The sequence below is a fragment of the Mastigoproctus giganteus genome, chromosome 9, assembly GCF_048544385.1.
Source record: "Mastigoproctus giganteus isolate SK-2022 chromosome 9, ASM4854438v1, whole genome shotgun sequence".
NCBI classification, from domain to species: Eukaryota; Metazoa; Arthropoda; class Arachnida; order Uropygi; family Thelyphonidae; genus Mastigoproctus; species Mastigoproctus giganteus.
This window is the reverse complement of record NC_143583.1, coordinates 160,067,157-160,089,455: the sequence shown is the minus strand read 5'-3', so window position 1 is coordinate 160,089,455 and position 22,299 is coordinate 160,067,157. Positions and strand designations below refer to the sequence as shown.

At 36.2% G+C, this 22,299-nt stretch overlaps 1 protein-coding gene across 1 annotated transcript in view; it reads left to right on the top strand.

Moving 5' to 3' along the window:
* Tmtc4 (Transmembrane O-mannosyltransferase targeting cadherins 4) overlaps window positions 1–22,299 on the top strand; it is a gene marked incomplete at its 5' end in the record, with an annotated part of 433,994 nt that overhangs the window by 224,925 nt on the left and 186,770 nt on the right. Inside the window, 2 exons of the mRNA XM_090380839.1 lie at window positions 1,768–1,824; window positions 15,601–15,672. Coding sequence (XP_090236965.1) covers window positions 1,768–1,824; window positions 15,601–15,672 — 129 coding nt within the window. The remainder of the gene's footprint in view (window positions 1–1,767; window positions 1,825–15,600; window positions 15,673–22,299) is intronic.

Here is a 22,299-nt window from a genome sequence, read left to right as displayed (position 1 = left end):
TATTAGGTGTTTGTTTCACATTGTTTCACACTTGTTACCGGTGATCCAGTTTGCAAAAGTGAATGGCAATTATGCTGCTGAACGTAAGTTTGATCATCCTCCAACTGAGAAAACAATCCGAGACTGGCTACAGGAAGAAGAAACCCTACTGAAAATGCCACGGCAGAAGGCCATGAGAGGCAAGTCAGCAAAATGGCCTGATTCAGAGAAGATATGGATTGAAGAGCAAAGGGCAATTGGAATTCCTGTGTCCACAAAGATGGTTCAGCATGAGGCAAGAAGGATTGCTGATGAAAAAGAAGTTACTGATTTCAAAGGAGGACACAATTGGTGCTTCAGGTTCATGAAATGGAATGGACTAAGCATGCGTACACGCTCCAGACTTGTCCAAAAGATGCCTGAAAGCTAAGAGCAGAAGGTCCTTGAATTTCATCTTTTTGTCATTCAATGTTGGAAGACACATCAGTTTGACTTGGGACAGATTGCAAATATGGACGAAGTCCCCCTTCAATTTGATGTCCCAAGTAACAGAACTGTTGATAAGAAGGGGGGGGGGGTTGAAGGCTGTAACTGTGAAGACAAGTGGACATGAAAAGAGCCATTATACAGTTGTTTTAGCTTGTTGTGCCAACAGAACCAAGCTGCCTCCTATGCTGATTTTCAAACACAAAAGAAGACATTCCTCAAGGAGTGATTTTCCACGATCATGACAAGGCTTGGATGGATCAGGATTGGGATGGTTTGAGAAAGTTTGGAGCAGGAGACCAGGTGGGCTCTTACGCAAATCTGCCCTATTGGTGCTTGATCAGTTCAGGGCACACATAACAAAAAGCACAAAGAGGATTGCTGCAGAGCAAAAAACAAAACTTTCCATCACCTGGAGACTTGACATCCCAGCTCCAACCACTTGATGTCAGCATTAACAAACCCTTCAAAGCTGTCATGAGAGAAGAAACAGTGAAGAAACCAACAGGAAGAGTGAAGGAACCAACTATAGGAGACGTTTGTACCTGGGTGAAAAGATCCTGGGATAATATCAAGATTGAGATCATTGTCAAATCATTTAAGAAGTGTGGCATTTCAAATGCCATAGATGAAACTGTGGACATGGCAATATATGAAGACAGTGATTTGTCATCAGACACAGATGAGGACAAGCTAATGGATGGGAGTTTTGACAGTGATGAGGAGTTGTATGAATTTTATAATGAATAAAACTTGAGTTCAATAACTTTATATAATGCATTTTTTTTTTCAAATTTCGGACCCCAAAATTAAGGTGCGTCTTATACATGGAGAAATACAGTATATATATATATATATATATATATATTTTTTTTTTTTTTTTTCTTAATATTTTATACCTTTAAACTTGGCACACAATAGCCTTAGATGCTGGTCCATTATAGCCTTAGTTCCTAATGTGCCAATAAAACCCAACAAACAATCATAAAACTCCTAATTACCAAACAACGCTTTGTATGGCTTAATTGTTCTTGTTTGTCAGAATACTAATTATACTTACTGCAGTTAGTTACAATATTGATATTATGTGATAACTTACTGTGGATGATAGATAAAAGTTAGTTATGCTGATTAGTTTTTTGTATTAATGAATTTTGTAATTACCTCTTATTTATTTCATTAAAGTTAAGTTTTATTTATTTGACTATGCATTTTGTGTATTTATTTAATTATTTATTTTTGTTTATTTTATGGCATCAGATATTTGATAATTATCTTACACATTTTATATGCATTTTTCAGCTTTTGCAACTAGGTATAGTCTTGATTGTCATTGTTTTTTGTGCAAGATCCTTTCGTGTAAGTGTTTCAAAACTTTTTAGATAACAGCAATAATATGATCTGATTTTTTTTTTAATATTTGGATAACTCAAAAAGATAAAGCTATTGAGAAAATTATAGAAAAATAAATCATAAAATTACGTTTCTGTATTAAAAGTCACCATGTTACTATGAATATATAATTGAGTAGGTGCAGTTAAAACCAGTTTAGTGTGCCATTTGAGAATATTGCATGTTCCACTATATCAGTTGGTCATGTCACATGTTTGGAAAAAGAACATTATTTGTATTGAAGAACTGGGGTACAGTGTTAATTTATACATTCAGTTGTTTTGGATATTTATATTTTTGAACACACAAGTTGGACTTACAATAGGACTTTATACTAGTTTCGTGAAGCAAATTTGTGTTAACCCTGTATTTGTTGCACTGGGTTGATTTGACCCCATGTAACTAATGGCAATTTGTGCTTCATAAAATGGTTTTTTTGAATTGGTTGTAAAGATTCCTGTTAATTATCACACAATTAGTAATTAAATTATTGATAGTAGTTTTGCTTTACTGACGTGTGCTTTCCTCCAATCTGTAATGCTCTTTGGCTTCATGACATCGATACATCATATAGAATATAACCAGGGGTGAGCTGTGAATAATTTAACAATGGGCTCGCAGTTTTGCTGACTTTTTGATGTGAAACATCCTTGGGGATTCCTGCCGCGGATGACGTCACGGAAGTGACGTTATGCACGGTAGGCTTCCGCCAGAGGCACTTCCCACATTCGCACTACTAGTCTGCGCTGAGCATTCACTAGTAGTGTGATTAGAACGTGTGACGCATTTTTTCGTGACCGGTATGATATCTCGAGTCAGCCTGGTCATCATGCCACCCTCCCCTCTTTACAATGATACCTGGATATGATAGTATCTCGAGTTCTATCTGTTTAGATTTTTTTTAATAGTATAACGTCACAATCATACTTCCTGAAGTAAGTATGACTGCAACAATAAAAATATTTGCAAAACAATTTATTTTTTCATCTCGCATTTTCGTAACATTCCATTGTTAGGTGCTCCAAACAACTGTGTATGTCGTTTCAACTACAAGGTCAGTACTTCAATCAACGCTATTTTCTAGACATTAAATACGTTGCAATCGCAGGTACACATCAGTTACTTTAGTTATCATAAATCTATTGTATCTTCTTATCTTCCAGAAATTATAAAAATTTGCGAATGTTCAATAAAATATTTACAATACAAAAGCTCTATTATTTCGTAATCAATGTCCAAATCAAAATACCTAAAAGAAATGCGAAGGATTCACATAAAACCATCTACCGCGCATGCTCAGTAAACGTGCCACTTTTTTATTCGTCTCTCTCTCTTTTTTTAACAACTAGGGAAATATAATGGATACGTTTTTTTTCATAATAAAATTAATATTGTGAATAAAAAGTAACACGAAATATTTCCCATTTCACAAAAACTATCACAAAACATTCTACAATATAAAAATAAATATTATATAAAAAACAAACTCTTCTAGAAAAGGTACACAATAATAATAATTATTATTATTAGCTATATGGTGCACCAGCCAAAAAAAATATTCCCGAGTTACCCTGAGAAGAGAGAGAGAGAGAGAGAAGTAGAAGGGAATCACCAAGAAAGAGAAGAATGATGATATCCAGCTTAGGACCCTTAGTGTGCCAAGCCCATACTCACCAGATGTGAGCCCCCGGGGTTAAATCAGATTACATAAAAAAAATTATTACACAAATATTGAAGAAAAATTTATTCTAAAAGTTGCCATATATAATTTACTTCTTTATTAATATTTGTTGTCGATCTTCTGTTTTGCTCAAGCTGAGTGATGATTACAGAGGAATGATTTGACATAACGATCTGGATCAAATTGAAGCAATGGTTTTCCATTTAGATATATGGTCAATTATTCATTCATTTATACAATATTATTCATTACGCTGAAAGCACTGCTAATCGCGGTGGTTTCAAAGATATTTCTGGCTTTTATAATTGAAGATTGAATTTCACTCGATTTTAAAGATAAACTGTCTTGATAATTTTAAAGATAAATTGTCTTGATTTTAAAGATAAACTGTCTCGATTTTAAAGATAAACTGTCTCGATTTTAAAGATAAACTGTCTCGATTTTAAAGATAAACTGTCCTGTTTTGATAATTTTTCTAAAATCATTAATTTTTATTTCATATTTTATCAGAAAACTTAAATTTCTTATTCGTTTTTCACTGTCTTGCCACAGAGACGAAAGTTATTTAGTATTCCACGATTTCAGGTAGCATATGTTTAAAATTTCTTTCAGTAATGATACTATTGACGATGAGGAATCATCGTCAATAGTATCATTATTTTCTTTATTTAATTTAAAATTACTCTGTTGCATTAATAACTTATTCTTAATAACGTGTCACGAGGTAATTTTTTAAATGTGTTCTTACTTTCAATTCCTTAAAATTCTTCCAACTTTTCAACATGCTCTCAATTTTAGCTTCATAATTTCCTTCAGAATTTTTGAAATTAGCATTGATAGTTAGAATAATTTATTTATCTGTTTTTACTATAGTGATGCTGCGACTTTGTAAAGCTTCTAGTTAGGGTAAGAGAGCTCCCGCAGGATGTCGATCATTTGTGCTAAATCGTTAAGAAATTCTAGATTGAAAAGTCAGTTTAATAATCCAGAATATTTAATTAACTTTCTGATTCAAAATGTTTGCACAAAGCGGGATAATTAATCCCTCTACGTTGCTACTCTCACTAGTTCTTTGAATACAGTGCAAAATGTTGGAATCACATGAATATTCTGCTACTCTCAATAGTTCTTTGAATACAGTGCAAAATGTCGGAATCACATAAATATTCTGCTACTCTGACCATGTAAACATAGACAGGAGACATTTACTGGAAGGCAAGGATCACTCACTTCTCCGAAAAACATATGAATTCTTTTAGGAGTGAAGGAGAACCACAACATAGGTTGACCAGAGGCTATAATCCGTGTCGAGAATCTTCTTACTCCTCTGACTGGCTATGGAAAGCATATTGACTAGCGCGACTTCTCAGTGTGTGACTGCAGAAGTTTTATGGATACTACTAACATTGTGAAATGGTAATCCCTTTCACCCTTAACTTGCACTTTCTAATTACCTAAATTGTCTAAAGGCCAGAGGTAAGAACAATGCATACAAAGTTGTCTCTCATAACCCGTTTGTTACATGGAAATTTTTTTCGTTCACCGGAAACTATTTTAAATGTAATTACCAAGGAGAAATCAAAAAAATTCGCTATGAAGAGTTCATTAAACAGAGGTCTGACTGTAATTAAATCGAAAATAAAGCAATTTTAAAATTCATAACCGATCGATTGCGCCATTAAAATGCTGGGAATGGGGCCCCCACTTGACCCACCGTAGATTCGGTTCTAGATACTCAATAATTGCATTCAGGATATCATTTGTAAAATAAATGATCATCTCAACAATGGGCTCGCAAATTTTCAAAAAAAATAACAATGGGCTCTTGTGAGCCCACTACAGCTCACCACTGAATATAACTGTCTACATGTGCACTTCATGTTTCATGCAGCGAGTGCTGCTGTTAGTAATGCATTCTCCTGAAATTAAGCATAGGTTGAAGGGCCGAGTTTTGAAATTTGCATTCATTCTTTGATGGGTCTAAAGTGAGTTTTAATTTTCAAAAATTAATTAAAAATATGCTTTTAATATAGCACAGCTTTTTCACAGTTATGTTCAGGACAGATTGAAATTATAGGTTGCATCAAAAAATGAATGATTTTGAATTATTCTTTTTTATTTATTTGTTTATATATATATATATATATATATATATATATATATATTTTTTTTTTTTTTTTTTGCTGATTTTTCAAATTTTTCCTGACACAGAGGAATTTTGCATTTTCAGACAAGAAATACAGGGCTAAAAGCAAAATATTTTAAACATTTAAAAATAAATGTTATAAGTGCTAACCTTACTTGAATTTATATTTCTCAAGTTTCTTGTGTATCTGATATTATCATACTTATAGTAGTTGCTTTGTTTTAAAACATATAATATAAGTGTAATATTTAAACCTAATGACTCTGATGAGTACAATGAACAACTTTACAGAGAAATCAGATTGTCTTATAATGCAGGATTTTAACTTCCCAGATACTGACTGGAACTTGTGGGTTGGTCACTCGCACACTGGCAGAGCTATTGTGGATTTATTGGAGGATTGTTTTCTACAGCAGCATGTTCGAGAGGCAACTAGAAGGAGTAATACTGTTGATCTGATTATCAGCAGTGATTCTTCATGCATAAAGAATCTGCAGATAAAGGAACCACTAGGTGTCAGTGACCACAGTGTGCTGATGTGGGGTTTACATAAAGATTTAACTACCATTAGGGGTAAAGGGAAGGCTTTTTGCTTTCATAATGGTGACTACAGTGGTCTCAGAGAGTTTGCAAATTGTATGCAATGGGATCAACTGATGATGTTACCAACAGAAAATTCTAAATGGGAAGCATTTGAGGAAATAATGTTGGAAGCTAATAGGCTTTTTATCCCAACTAAGAAATACTGTTCAAGGTTTAGGCCTAGATGGCAGATGAAGTAATAAGGTTCATGGCAGAGAAGAAAAATGCATGGGATACATATAAATTACCAGATAACTCAAAAGACTATGATAGATATAAGCTAGACTGTAATCAAGTCACAAAGTCGGTTAGGCAAGTGAGGGCACATTATGAGAAATCTTTGGCAAAGGATGGCAAGAAACACAGCAAAGACCTTTTTACTTAAGTAAACTCTAGAAAGGGATGAACCAGATTGGTTCACTTGATGTTGACGGTTCAATTGTTGTTGGTTCGCTTGATGTTGACGGTTCAATTGTTGATGAACCTGCTGTGGTAGCTGACAAACTGAATGAGTGTTTTTCATCTACAGTCACACACAAAGAAGTCTGGAGGGAAGTGGAGGCCAGAAGCTTATCGAACTCTAGCAGGAAGCTAAATGATTTTGTAATAACTGAGAGCAAAGAGGAGGAGAATTTGTTGAAATTGAACATAAAAAAGGCAACTAGTGTGGATGGAATCTATCCAATTATATTAAATATTTAAATGTTATATGCAGATAACGGAAGTAAGCAAACCCTTAACCATAATTATGAAAGATTCCTTGGACTCAGGGCAGATCCCCATTGACTGTAGATGTGCAAATTTGTCTAGATGTGCAAATTTGTCCCTAATTCACAGAAGGGGGCTAAAAGGGTGACTTCGGTTCCAGGGAAAATAATGGGGTCATTGGTTAAAGAAGCACTGCAGGATCATCTAGACAAGATTTCAGTTATAATTAAGACACAGCATGGATCTGTTAAGGGGAAGTCTTGTCTTACAAATTTGATTGGATACTATGATGTAGTCACAAAGGAACTGGAGGCAAAAAATAATTTTGATATCCTATACTTGAATTTTAGGAAAGCTTTTGATACTGTTGCACATGGAAGATTACTGTGCAAATTGAAGCAGTATGGCATTAAGGTCAAGTTGCTACAATGGATAAAAGGATGGTTGAGTCGGAGAAGACAGAGAATAGTAATCAATGGTCAGTGCTCTTCGTGGACTAATGTTATTGGTGGAGTCTCCCAGAGTTGGGTGTTGGGCGTGGTGTCGTTTTCTGTATTTATCATTGATATTGATGAAGGTAGGTGGAATAGGACCAGGGTATATTTGCCAGGGGCAAAAGTTGATGATGCTGTAGAGCAGATATCATCTTTTAAGGGCACAAAAGATGATATTGTTATATACATTGTCATTAATTACATTAAGTGTAGGAGATCTGCCTATTTACTTAACAAGTATAGGTCAATGTTGAAAAAGGTCGCGAGCTAGGGTAAAATTTAAAAGTGTCTGCAATCCTGCCCAGACACAATAGGAGGGAGTATGTGATGAAAGCCTTGTCAATCAATTCAGCCCTGGAGGGATTGTGCAAGGCTCATGGGATAGAAATTTTCTTAGCATGATCTGTGCATGTTAACAGCAGACATTTCTTCTACAGGTATGGGGTATACTTAATTAGAAAGGGTGCAAGAATGTGTTGATGCTATCGAGGCAATGTTAGGTCGGTTGGAAAACTGCTAGCTTGTGGGGAATCACAGGCAAATACATTAACAGCAGTCACTGGGAGAGGCGATAGCGATACTTTCATTGCTTCTATTGTAATCAGATGGGATACACTTAAACAGCAGACTAGAGAGCAAGTTTTTTTGCCAAAGATTACAATTAATCTTTGGCAAAGGATGCTAAGAAAAACAGAAAGGGCTACTTTACTTATATAAACTCTAAAAGAAAGGGGATGAATCAAATTGGTTCACTATATATATAAATGGTTTGACTGTAGATGATCATTCTCAGATAGCTGCCAAATTAAATGAGTATTTTGCATCTACTTTCACACATTAGGAGTTATTCAAGGAGGAGAGGGCCAGATGTTTATAAAACCCTAATAGGTTGCTAATTGATTTTGTAATAACTGAGAGCAATGTGGACGAGAAATTGTTGAATTTAAACATAAGAAAGGCACCTGGGGTGGATGGGATCAATCCGGTTATATTAAAGGAGGCAGCAAAGCAACTAAGCAAATCCTTAGCCTTAATTATGAGAGCATCCACAGACTCTGGAGGAGGCCCCATTGACTGCAGATGTGCAAATCTATCTCCGATTCAAAAAAGGGGGACAAAGAGTGACATTAGTAATTACAGACCTGATAGTTTGACTTCTGATGGAAAATAATGTAGTCACTAGTTAACAAAAAGTTGCAGGATCATCTGGTGCCTCCGTAGCCAGGTGGGCAAGAGCAGTAGTGTGTAGCACATGCTTCTTGATTAGACCGGGGTTCGAGCCTGTGACCACCAAATACGGAGGATGCGGAAAGGTCAGGGAATGACCACTGCATATTCCCGGAGCAATATGGCCTTAGTTGCTAATGCTCCTAAAAATCAAATAACAATAACAATAGCAGGATCATCTAGACAAGATGACAGTAATAATTCAGACACAGCATGGGTTTGTTATGGGGAAGTCTTGTCTGACCAATTTGATTGGATACTACGATGTGGTCACAAATGAACTGGAGGCCAAAAATAATTTGGATATCATATACTTGGATTTCAGGAAAGCTTTTGATACTGTTTCAGTGTGGTGTGTGTGTGCTTGCTAACAGGAAAGACTGCTTCTACAGGGATGGGATGCACTTAAACAGAAAGGGTGCAAGAATATTTGTTGATTCTATCGAGGCAGTGTTAGGTGGGTTGAAAAACTGCTTGTTATTTGGTTTTTAGGAGCATTAGCAACTAAGGCCATATTGCTCCGGGATATGCGGTGGTCATTCCCTGACCTTTCCGCATTCTCTTTATTTGGTAGTGACGGGCTCGAACCCCGGTCTGATCAAGAAGCATGTGCTACGCACTGCTGCTCCTTCCCATCTGGCTACGGAGGTGCCATTGAAAAACTGCTAGCTTGGGGGGAGATTCACAGACTAAAAGATTAACAGTAGCCACAGGCAGAGACAAAAGTGATTCTTGCACTGCTTGTATTGTAATGAGCAGCAGCCTAGAGAGCAAGTTGTTGGGGATTTCAAGAGTTGCTGGGCGCCATCATGGAACAAGTAAATACATGGGCTGTGTTAGGATAACTAAGAGTAAGAACAGGTGCATGTACACCAATGCTTGAACTATAGAAAATAAATTCAGTGAATTTGAAGTGCTGATGAAGGTATCAAGGGCAGATATTGTTGAAATTTCAGAGGCATGGTGTCACACAGGTATAAGCATTGCAGAATTGGAATTTGGGAAGTACAATGTGGACAGGGTAGGAAGGGAGGAAGGGTTATGCTGTTAGTTAAGAAACTCATAAAATCTAAGTGCATCCAGTTGACAAAGGTGGAAAGTGCTATGTTGAGTCAGTTTGGGGTGATATAAACACTGGGAAAGGAAAAATGAGAGTAGGAGTGTGTTATAGCCCTAATGACTCTGATGAGTACGATGAACAGTTGTGCAGAAAAATAGAGTGGGCCAGTAAATCAGAATGTCTTGTAATGGGGAATCTTAACTTTTCAGATGCTGACTAAAAATTGTGGTTTGGTCACTCATACGTTAGCAAGACTTTTGTGAATTTATTGGAGGATTGTTTTCTACAGTAACATTTTCGAGGGACAACCAGAGGGGGTAATACTCTTGATCTGATTATCAGCAGTGATGACTCATTCATTAGGAATTTGCAGATAAAGGAACCAATAGGTGATAGTGATCACAGTCTACTGATGTGACATTTGCTTAAAGATGTAACTACCATCAAGGGTAAAGGGAAGGGTTTTTGTCTTCATAAAGGTGACTACAGTGGGCTGAGGCAGTTTTTAATTTCTATACAGTGGGATTAACTAGTGACATTAAAAACAGTGAATCCTAAATGGGAACCCTTCAAGGAATTAATCTTGTAAGCTACTAGTCATACAGACTAAGAAATACTGTTCAAGATTTAGGCCTAAATGGATGCCAGATGAACTAATGAGGAACGTTGCATAGAAGAAAAATGTGTGGGATGCGTATAAATTACAGGTGACACAGAAGCTTATTGGAAACATAAGTAGGTCTGTAATCAAGTCACAGGAGATTAGGGAAGCGAAGTCTGATTATGAGAAATCCTTGGCAAAGGATTCAAAGAAACACAACAAAGACTTCTTAACTTATGTAAACTCTAGAAGGAAGGGAATGAATCAGATCGGTCCACTTGACATTGGTGGTTCAAACTGACAAACTGAATGTGTATTTTGCATCTACATTGACACATGAGGAATTCTGTAGGGAAGGGGAGTACAGAAGTTTACTAAACTCTAACAGGGAGCTAATTAATTTCATAATAACTGAGCGCAAAGTGGAGGAGAAATTGTTGAAGTTAAACCTAAAAAAGACGCCTGGGGCAGATGGAATCTATCCAGTTCTATTGACGGATGATGTAAGCAAACCCATAGCCTTAATTATTAGAGTATTCTCAGATTCAGGGAAGGTCTCCATGGACTGTAGATGTGCAAATGTGCTCTCAATTCACAAAGGGGATTCGGAGGGTCATGAAATAATTATATACCTGTTAGTTTAACTTCTGTTCAGGGGAAAATAATGGGGTCACTGGTTAAAGATGTGATGCAGGACCACCTCAGAGCATGGGTTTGTTAAGGGGAAGTCTTGTGTGACCAATTTGGTTGGATACTCTGACGTGATCACAAAGGAACTGAATGCAAAAATAATTTTGATATGATATACTTGGATTTCAGGAAAGCTTTTGATGCTGTTGCACACAGAAGACTGCTCTACAAATTGGAGCAGTATGGCATTAAGGTGCAAGTTGCTGCAATGGATAAAGGGATGGTTGAGTGGGAGATGGCAGAGAGTGGTAATAAATAGACACTACTCTGTGTGCACTAATGTTATTAGTGGATCCCTCCAGAGTTCGGTGCTGGGCCCATTGTTGTTTTGTGTATTCATTAATGATATCGATGAAGGTATATCAGGCTCATTGTCGAAATTTGCAAATGATACAAAGGTTGTCAGGGTTGTTTATGATAATAAAGACAGTATGTTACTGCAACAGGATCTAGAAAAATTAGTTAGATTGCCTGAGGAGTGGCAATTGAAGTTTAATATTGACAAATGCAAAGTAGTACGTATGGGTAGCAGTAATCCAAGCAAAATGTACCAACTATGCTGCACTACGCTCAGACTCAGGTAGGTGGAGAATGAAAAAGACTTGGGGGTAATTGTGCAGTAGGATATGAAGTTCTCTGAATAGTGCAGACTGGCTGCCGCAGCAGGTCATGGAGTTTTGTTAATGATATATAGGAAATTTGCTAGCACAGACAAGGAGGTGATTATATCTTTGTATAAAGCAATGGTCAGGCCACACCTTGAGTACTGCATACAAGTCTGGAGGCCTCATTTTAGGAAGGATGTAGAGTTGCTAGAACAAGTACAGAGAATGTCAACAAGATTGGTGAGAGGAACAAAGGGGTTCTCTTACCAGGAGAGACTTAAATTCTGTAATTGCAGCATGTGGAGACTAGCCACTTGCTAGGTGACCTGATTGAGGTGTACTACGCCTTGAATGGTATGAGCAGGCTCAATGCTGATGGGATACTTCTGCTTGCTCAGATTAAGAACCTTAGGGGGCATAAAATAAGACAGTTATGGAATAGATGTGCAGAAGTTTGTCTTTAGCCAGTGGGTAGTTAATTGCTGGAATAGACTTCCATTTGTTATTGTGGAAGTTGATAGCTTAAATAAATTTAAGGCTGAAGTAGACAAACATTTGGAGTGACCGGATGGTTGAAATGGGAAGTTTTTTTTTTTTTTTGTTTTTGGGAGCTGATGCTCTGTAAGCTTGATTTCTTGCATCATATGCCTCAACTAATGCTAATGTTTTTGCACATGGAAGACTACTGTATAAATTAAAGCAGTATGGAATTAAGGGCAAGTTGCTACAATGGATAAAAGGATGGTTGAGAGAGTGGTAATCAATGGATGATGCTCTTTGTGGACTAATATTATTAGTTGTGTGTTCCCAAGGTTGGGGCTCATTGTTGTTTTCTGTGTTTATCAATGATATTGATGAAGGTATATCGAGCTTAATGTCAAAGTTTCCCGATGATACAAAGGTTGGCAAGTTTGTTAATAACAGTAATGATAGCATGCTATTGGAACAGGATCTGGAAAAGTTGTGCAGATGGGCTGAGAAGTGGCAACTGAATTTTAACATTGACAAATGCAAAGTACTGCATATGGGTAGATGTACCCATAGAAAAATGTACTAACTGTGTGGTACTACACATAGGGTGGTAGAAAATTAAAAATACTTGAGAGTAATTGTCCAGTCAGATATGAAGTTTTCTGAGCAGTGCAGTCTGCAAGAGTAGCTCATGGTGTCTTGTCACTGACATACAGGAATATTTCTAGCAAGTATAAGGAGTTAATTTTCTCCTTGTATATGGCAATTGTCAGGCCACATCTTGAGTACTGCATACAGGTCTGGAAGCCTCATTTTAGGAAGGATATAGAGTTGCTAGAACGAGTACAGAGAAGGGCAATAAGTTTGGTGAGGGGAACAAAGGGTGCTCTTGCGAAAGACTTAAGTCTGTAAATTGCAGCATCTAGAGACTAGGCCCCGCTAGGCAATCTGACTGAGTTGTATAAGGCCGGCCTTGAATGGATTGAGATTCTGATGGGATTCTTCCTTTTGCTCAGATTGCAAACCTGAGAGGATATAAATTGAAACTGAGGAAAGACAGTTGTTGAATAGATGTGCGGAAATTTCCCTTTAGCCAGTGGGCAGTTGATTGCTGAAACAAACTGTCATCTGTTGTTGTGGAAGTTGATAGCTTAGATACATTCAAGGTAGAACTAGCAAACATTTGGAAGAAATGGATAGGCAAAATGGGAAAGTTTTTTTTTTTTTTTTTTTTTTGGCTATATAAACTATATAAACTTGCTTTCTTGCATCATTTGCCTCTCAACAGAAGGAAATTCAAGGAAGCCTTTCTCATAAAAATGTTTAGAGCTTGATTTTTAATAGAAAAAGAGAGTCAAGTTCAACCTTCAATATTTTCATCTTGTTAATAAGAAAATAGAAGAAGAAATGAGAAACCAGTACAAGAAAATAGGCCAGTTGTCTGGAGGAGTAGCCCACATATAAAACCCCTTCCACACTACCAGAACCAGTCTGCACACCAACACTGATGTTCTGAGTAGGATACGAAAGGTCAACTCTGGATCTAGGTTAAAAAAACAGAGTAGGAGCAGAAAGGTCACTTCAGTAGTCTGACAACCAAGAACCGCCTATCTAGGATAGAAAACCTGGCACAATTCTATTGGCTATTGGAATTAATCCCTGACCTATAAATTTACTGCTGGCAATGCCTCTTGCCTGCATGCACATGATGTTTCTGGGAACATCAGCAAGAGGAGTCTGTGAGCAGGTAAGAATTTAATCTCTATGTATTTTCTTAATTTAATATTTGGTTTTATTGTATTAATAATCCAAACTTAGAATTGTTTTATTTGCTAATTGATATTGTAAAATAATGATATTGGTAATTGTAGTGGTAATAATGGCACTTGTAATCATAATATTTGTAATATTGGCAACTATATTGAAATTTGTAATCCTTTCTATTTTTGTTTCCCCAACAGCTGTTGATTTGTATCGGTAAGATACCTGAAATGTTACCTTAATATTTTAGGCGAATAGCTTAATATACTTGATTATTAATTTCATGTGGTATAAGAGTGGTACTAAAGATAGTAATAATCTTTGTAATAATGCTTATGTAGAACAATTGGAGAATTTACTTTATGTAGGTACATTCTTAACGAGCCAAATAGCAAATATATATTTTTATATATATATATAAATAATGGCTTAAAAGTTTAACATAAAATAAGAAAATAAATAAATAAATAAATATTAAGCTATCATTAGAGGCAGCAAAATGCACATCCTCCACATGAAGCCCAGATATATCCGATAATTCAAAATAAAACATAAGCCAGTGGTATGGCAAAAAATATAGAGCAAAAAATTAACATAAAAATAATGTAAAATAAAATAAACCAAACAGGGAGGGGGAAGTAAAGGTAATAAGACAAACAGTAGCCGATAGTCCCCTATATAATTTAGCACTTTAAATCCAATTAATAAAACCGATATAAAATTTAAAATAATGCCAATTATAATATGATTTAGCGGTACCCCCCTCGAAGGTACCAGTTCCGAAAAACGTGAAATATCACCAAAAAAGGGGTTAAAAGAACTACTAAAAGGAAAACAAAATATCAAAATAATAGACTGACCATTATGCCCCATATCAACAGAGGACCACGAGGCCAATAATTTTTTTTGCTCTATATTTTTTGCCATACTTTCTGTTTTATTTTGAATTATCGGATATATATATATATGTATATATGTTTTTTTTTTTTTTTTTTTTAATTGAACCTGTATATGATTTTTAAATCTTAATTTTCCATCAAATTTAATTCTTTGTTATTCCTGACAAATATTATAATTGTCATGTTGAGATCGGAGCAATATGGCCTTAGTTGTTAATGCTCCTAAAAACCAAATAACAAACAAACAATCATGTTGAGATTTTAATAGAATGAAAAATTAATATATGGCAGCTTTTTTCAAGTTCAGTCTTAAAAACCAAAATTTTTAATATACAAAACAAATACAGTAAATTCCTTTGTTATGAGGTGTGAAAATTCTTTCTGCTAATATCCGAGTTGAAAGGTAAGGTGCAAGAATGCTGCATTAGCATCCATCAGCATAAGCTGAAAATTTGTTATGATGATAACTGCAAAATGGAAAGTAATAGCTGCAAATAACAGAAATGATGAAGAGCTGTTTGTGCAATTTACCCACCATAGTAATCTGAAGAATATTCTTCCAAATATTTGTAATGTTCTATCATTCAGTAATGCAGAATGTATTTTTATAATCATTCCTGAAATATTAAAACTATGACCAGAAATAAGATTTTGAATTATACTACATAATTTTGAATTATTGGTAGTATGAATTATTGATGATTCTATAGTAATTTAATCTTAAATTCATCTGTTTTCACGTATACATAGAGATTCAAATAATTCATCTATTATTTGAATCTGTAACATGAAAGTAATATATACTTTCTGTATTTTAGCGAAGTGCAGAATGGAAAAATGAAGAAGTGCTATTTACTTCAGGACTGAAAGTGTGCCCTCTTAATGCCAAAGTGAGTAAATATTCAGACTACATGTGCATGATATTTGACAGAATATTTTCAGAAATATTCTACAATTCCTATTTGCAAGATAATCTTCAACATCAGGTAACAATCGTTATGTCATTACAATGGAGCAGTCATTACCAGATGAATGCAGTAATGACTGCTGTGTTATAAAAGTACTGTCTACCATTGTGCTTTCAATAAATTTTTTGTATATTTTTTTATTATTAAACTGGCAGTGAGACTTCACAATATTTCATTCGTAGTGAACTACAAAGTAGTATAATTGAATGGCATCGATTTAATTGTATCTCATATTGTGACAACCTTCAGAACGAGTTACCATAATATTGCACTGCCTCGAATAAGTAACACTTCACTGATAGAGAAGACTATCGTTCCGTATTCTTGGTGGATACCAGCACCATTTCAAGGCTTATTGGCTCATCATCAGTGGGTGGGTAGGTAGGTACCCTGGTGTTGCAATTATGCCAACCCAGTTATGAAGTATATCTCCACAATATGAGAGATGCCTGATGGTGTACATTAATTGTAAACTAAGAAAATAATTGCACAAGGCATAAGGCTACACTTAACGATTCACTTTTGAACTGGCCATGATACTTCATAATATTTCGCTCATAGTGAACTACAAAGTAGTATAATGAATAGCATCGATTTAATTGTATCTCATATTGTGACTACCTTCACAATGAGTTACTATGATATTGCACTATCAAATAAGCCTTGAAACTGTGTCATATGGGTGGTGGTATCCACCTTTGTATCCTTCTTATGAATTTTCATTTAATTGGAATAACTAATTTAAATAAAATAGTGCACAATTTATTATAACTAGATTTTTCATCCTAACTCAAATAATTCATTTAAAATAAAAATAGTGTAAGCATTTTTTTTTTTTTACTAGCTCTTGCAACCACTTATTACAACCACTCCCCGACTTATTTAAGGGTTGCATTCCAATGAACTCTACGTAAGTTGGAATTTCCCTAAATTTTTATACCGCACTCGCAAATTTGATTGAATTTTATTGAAGCAAAACAGAAATGTTCAATGAACATGTAAATAGAATTATTTATCCAATTTTTTTATCTCATGCGCAGAAAAAATTACAAAAGTGTACAAAATTACAAAGATTTCAAAATTATAAAATTACAAAAAGAGAGAGAGAGAGGAGACAGACATAATATCAACAACTTTTACCTTTCGAGCTTTGTTGCCAGAATTAACTCTCCAGCTGATACGTACACCACTGTGGAAGCTGAGGGCTGTGGAGATTTGGAAGGGGTTTTTTTCCAACACATCGCAAAATTTCTCTGCAGCTGCAGAATCGGCATTGGCAACTTTACGCATACTTTAATGTTTTGGAAACCAGCGCAATGCTTGAACCTATTGCTTACCACCTGTTGCTTGCCATGAACTTGGCTTTTGGTTTGCTGTACATATCCTTAATATCTTCATAAATACTTCTTGCTTTTGTTTGAATGTCCATTGGACTCAGGGGAACTTACTTCTGAATCTGATTTTCGATCCATATTATTAATAGCTTTTCCATCTCCGCTGTTTTGTGATCACTGTTGATCTTAAATGCGTTGATCCTTTAACATGGTCTTTTATACGTGCACGTCCTTTAAAATAGCATTCACTGTTGAAGCAGCGAGACCTAATTCCTTGCAGTAGATGACAAACTTTGTCCTGCTTTGTACTTCTTCATTAATCATCTTCATTTCTAAATCAATTTTGTTTCGTTTCCTAGCACTGTCAGCACTTGCACTTTCCATTGGTCCCTTTCCTTTCACCATTGTAATAAGTAAATAGGAATGAAGAGAAGATTCTGAAAATTTATTTATGTATTTTATATGATTGAAGATGTCAGTGAAGGGGAACTCATTTCACCAAAATACCATAACGTACAAACTCACAGCGTTCAGTTATCGGTATTATCGCAAATGGAATAAGATCGAGTTTACTACTCATTTATAATAGATTGCACTAACAGAAAAGCCCAATAAACTTGAAAGTGCAAATTGTTTTTTGGTAGTGACCTCCAGAAATGTGTTTTAGAAAAATATCACAAAGGCATTCAAAATTGATTCTTATAACCGAACACATGATAACGATGAAAGTGTAGGACAATTTCCATTATAAAAATCACTTTTTAGAGAGATAAATACCTTAGTTACATAGCAAAAATTTTGACTTCCAAGGTCTTGAAACGAATTACCAAAAAACACAATGTGTTATTGGGTTCAGATTACTTTTTTCCCATGATACCTCCATTTATTCCTGCAGGATGCAAAATACATTTCTACGATTTTTTTACATTTGCACCGGCCAGGAAAAACTTATGTAAAGTCGAATTTCTGTAAGTCGAGTATTATGTAAGCTGGGAAGTGGGTGTACTTCTGGATTTGACAATGATATTCGCAAGGAGTTTGAAATGTTGTTAAAATTGGCTTACAAAATATTAGCATTAGCATTAGTTGAGGCATATGATGCAAGAAAGCAAGCTTATATAGCATCAGCCAAAAAAAAAAAAAAAAAAAAAAAAACCCCCTTCTCATTTCACCCATCTGGTCACTCCAAATGTTTGTCTAATTCAGCCTTAAATTTAAGCTATCAACTTCCACAACAGCAGATGGAAGTCTGTACCAGCAATCAACTACCCACTGACTAAAGGCAAACTTCCGCACATCTATTCTACAACTGTCTTTCCTCAATTTGAATCTATATTCCCTCAGGTTCTTAATGTGGGCAACAGAAGTATCTCATCAGCATTGAGCCTGCTCAAACCTTTCAAGGCCTTATACACCTCAATCAGATCACCTTGCAGATGCCTAGTCTCCAGATGCTGAAACTTGTAGAACTTAAGCCTCTCTTGGTAAGAGCATCCCTTTGTCCCTCTCACCAATCTTATTGCCATTTTCTGTTCTCGTTCTAGCAACTCTACATCCTTCCTAAATTGAGGCTTCCAGACCTGCATGCAGTACTCAAGTTGTGGCGTGACCATTGCTTTATACAAGGGGATAATCACCTCCTTGTCTTTGCTAGTAAAAGTCTTATATATCATTGACAAAACTCCATGATCTGCTCTGGCAGTCCGTCTGAACTGCTCAGGGAAATTCATATCTGTCTGCACAATTACCCCCAGGTCTTTTTCATTCCAGAGTGTAGTATCACCTCTCTGAGTGTAGTACCACACAGTTAGTATGTTTCTCTTGGGTACTGCTATGCATATGCAGTACTTTGCATTTGTCAGTGTTAAACTTTAGTTTCCACTTCTCAGCCCACCTGTCTAACTTTTCTAGATCCTGTAAGTCGAGTATTATGTGGCCATAATGCACCTCCCAATGTTTTTGCATTTTACTGTGATCCAAGCTCAAGCTGGGATTCGAACCCACGAACTTTGGGTTGCCAGGCAGGCACTTTACCCACCTGACTAGCCTGGTCGGCGTCTTTATTGTCATTAACAACTCTGCCTACCTTTGTATCATCTGCAAACTTGGACATTAAGACTGATATACCTTCATTGATATCATTGATAAATAGACAAAACAACAATGGGCACAGCATAGAACCCTACGGGACTCCACTAATAACGTTAGTCCATGTACAGCAGTGTCAATTTATTACCACTCTCTGCCATCTCCCATTGCAGCATCTTGCCCTTATGGCATACCACTCCAATTTGTAAAGCAGTCTCCCATATGCAACAGTTTCCTGAAATCCAAGCATCATATGGCTAATAATAATAGTATGATATCAAAATTATTTTTTGCATCTAGTTCCTTTGTGACCACATCATAGTATCCATTCAAATTGGTTAGACAAAACTTCCCTATCAGCAAACCCATTCTGTGTCTGAACTATTATTGCAGTCTTGTCTAAGTGATCCTGTATCACTTCTTTAATCAGTGACTCCATTATTTTACCCAGAACAGAAGTTAAACAGGTCTATAATTATTTGTGTCACCTTTTGAACCCTCTTTGTTATGAACCACCAACATGAAGTAGACCAATCTGATTTATATCCTTCCTTCTAGAGTTTACATAAGTAAAGAAGTCCTTGCTGTTTTTTTTTTTTTTGCATCCTTTGCCGAGGATTTCTCGTAATCAGCCTTCACTTAAGCCTCTCTTGGTAAGAGCACTCCTTTGTCCCCCTCACCAATCTTGTTGCCCTTCTCTGTACTCATTCTAGCAACTCTACATCCTTCCTAAATTGAGGCCTCCAGAACTGTACTCAGTACTCAAGGTTTTCCCTGACCATTGCCGTATACAAGGGGATAATCACCTTGTCTTTACTAGTAAAATTACTATATATCATTGACAAAACTGCATGACCTGCTCTGGCCGTCCATCTGCACTACTCAGAAAACTTCATATGACTGCACAATTACAAAATCATTTAGCTCATTCAGTTTTTCATTGATTACAGACTAGCTTATATCTGCCATAGGCTTCTGTGCTACCTCATAATTTATATGCATCCCACACATTTTTCTTCTCTGCCACGAGCCTCATTGGTTCATATGACATCCATTTAGGTCTAAATCTTGAACAGTATTTTTTAGTTGGTATGAAAAGCCTAGTTGCTTCCACGATTAATTCCTTGAAGGCTTGCCATTTAGAATTCGGTGTGTTAAACATCATCAGTTGATCCCACTGTATGATATTTAAAAACTGTTTGAAACTACTGTAGTTGCCTTTATGAAAACAAAAACCCTTCCGTTTACCCTTGGTGGTAGTTACATCTTTAAGTAAATCTCAAAATATGGTTAGATTATTGTAATTTCTTTCATTTTTGATCATTAAATGGTCCCTACCAGTAAAATTAGATGTTCACTCATATAATCTCACCTCAGCAAAAAGACAGAAGTTATATTAAGTCCAACACCTTGTTACCTGATGATACACTCAACAAGTGAGAAGCCTATAGAAAAATGCCACCTTTCTTTATCCAGAAGGGTTTGAAGAGTTGCTAGGCTCTCCTAAATTTGTCAAACATTGCCTTTTGTGGACATCCTTGTTGAAACTAAAACCAGTAAATACTCCAAACAGGTTTTACGAGGAACCTCTACTTGGTGCATTCCAATCATTGTAACACCACACAAGACACTCAACTCATCCAGAGTTGTCCTGAAATGGGACCTTCTGTAATTGTCTGAAGAGATCTGAGCTGAAATTATGTGATGTGTCAGCTGCAAAATAGATTGTGTATAGAGATGGGAGGTGCCTCCAGAGCCAGGTGGGAAGGGGCAGCAGTGTGTAGCACACGCTTCTTGATTAGACCGGGGTTCGAGCCCGTCACCACCAAATACGGAGGATGTGGAAAGGTCAGTGAATGACCACCGCATATCCCGGAGCAATATTGCTTTAGTTGCTAATGCTCCTAAAAAACAAATAACAATTCGTATAGAGATGGGAATGCAGTGCCTACTACAATCTTCATTCCTATCTTTAACTCTGTCTCCAAATCCTGTCACATCTAGGTACTTTCATTACCCAATAAGGCCATATGTACCTAATCCACTAAGCTGTTTTAATTGTCAAAAATGCAGACACTTGCAAATAGCCTGTCTTGGTGCTCTTAAATGCACTCAATGTGGCACGAAGGACCATGAAATTACAGTTTGTTCAACTGAAAAATCAACATGTATTGACTGCCAAGGATGTCACTCTGTGTACTCTTGGGCTCAGCAGTTGAAAGAGGAAAAAAGAAAAAGATACAATGTTTAAAGGATGAGCTGGAATATCATATCAGGGGTCAAAAAACACAGTGAAACCTATCAATTGTAGCAAACCTTCATACGCTCAGAAGGTTTAGGAGATGTTCCATCAACAAAAACAAAAATGATTATAATCATTTCTGTTTGTGTTATGATCGTGGGTGTAAATGAGCCTTTAGATGTGTTAATTATCCCACCTAAAGAGTCATTTACACCTGTTTCACCTAATTTGTTAAGCTCACAAGAATTTGCACAGAAAGATTAGTCAGCTTCCATTCCTATATCTCCTACTGCACTCCATCTGCCAAAAACCAGTGGGTAAGTGAAAACCAGAAAAATCTGAAATACAAACTGTCATAAAGGAAAAAAGGGATGTTGAAGAATATGAGGTACAATTCGGTCTTGGAACTTTTCTGCTGAGATAGAAATGGACACCAGTCAATGACCATCTTCCCAAAAAAAAAAAATCGCACCAAGGCTGAGAAAAGTAAGCACACTCAGCATATCAGAAGTAGGCTAAATTCCTACAATGGAATTGTTATACATTCTGGAAAAATATAGATAACATCAAGGTCCTGCTGCAGAAGCATGAATTTTACTTTTGCCTACAGTAGATATACCTGAATGATGATCCCCCCCCCCAGCTTGCATATTCTTGCTATTGTAAGAATAGAAGAAGGGGGTGGGCCTGCTCAATGAGGAGTTGTTGAGTTGCTATCCTAAGCCTGCCTTTTGGTAACATCTGGACCATCCTTTGAGAGGAGACTTCCAACTTATAAAACTTGCTCCATGCTGTTATTGACTCGAAGGTTACTGCAGCTTGCTTCTCAATTTGGTTACAAGAATCAGCATATGTCAATGACCAGTTATCCGCATAACTAACTAA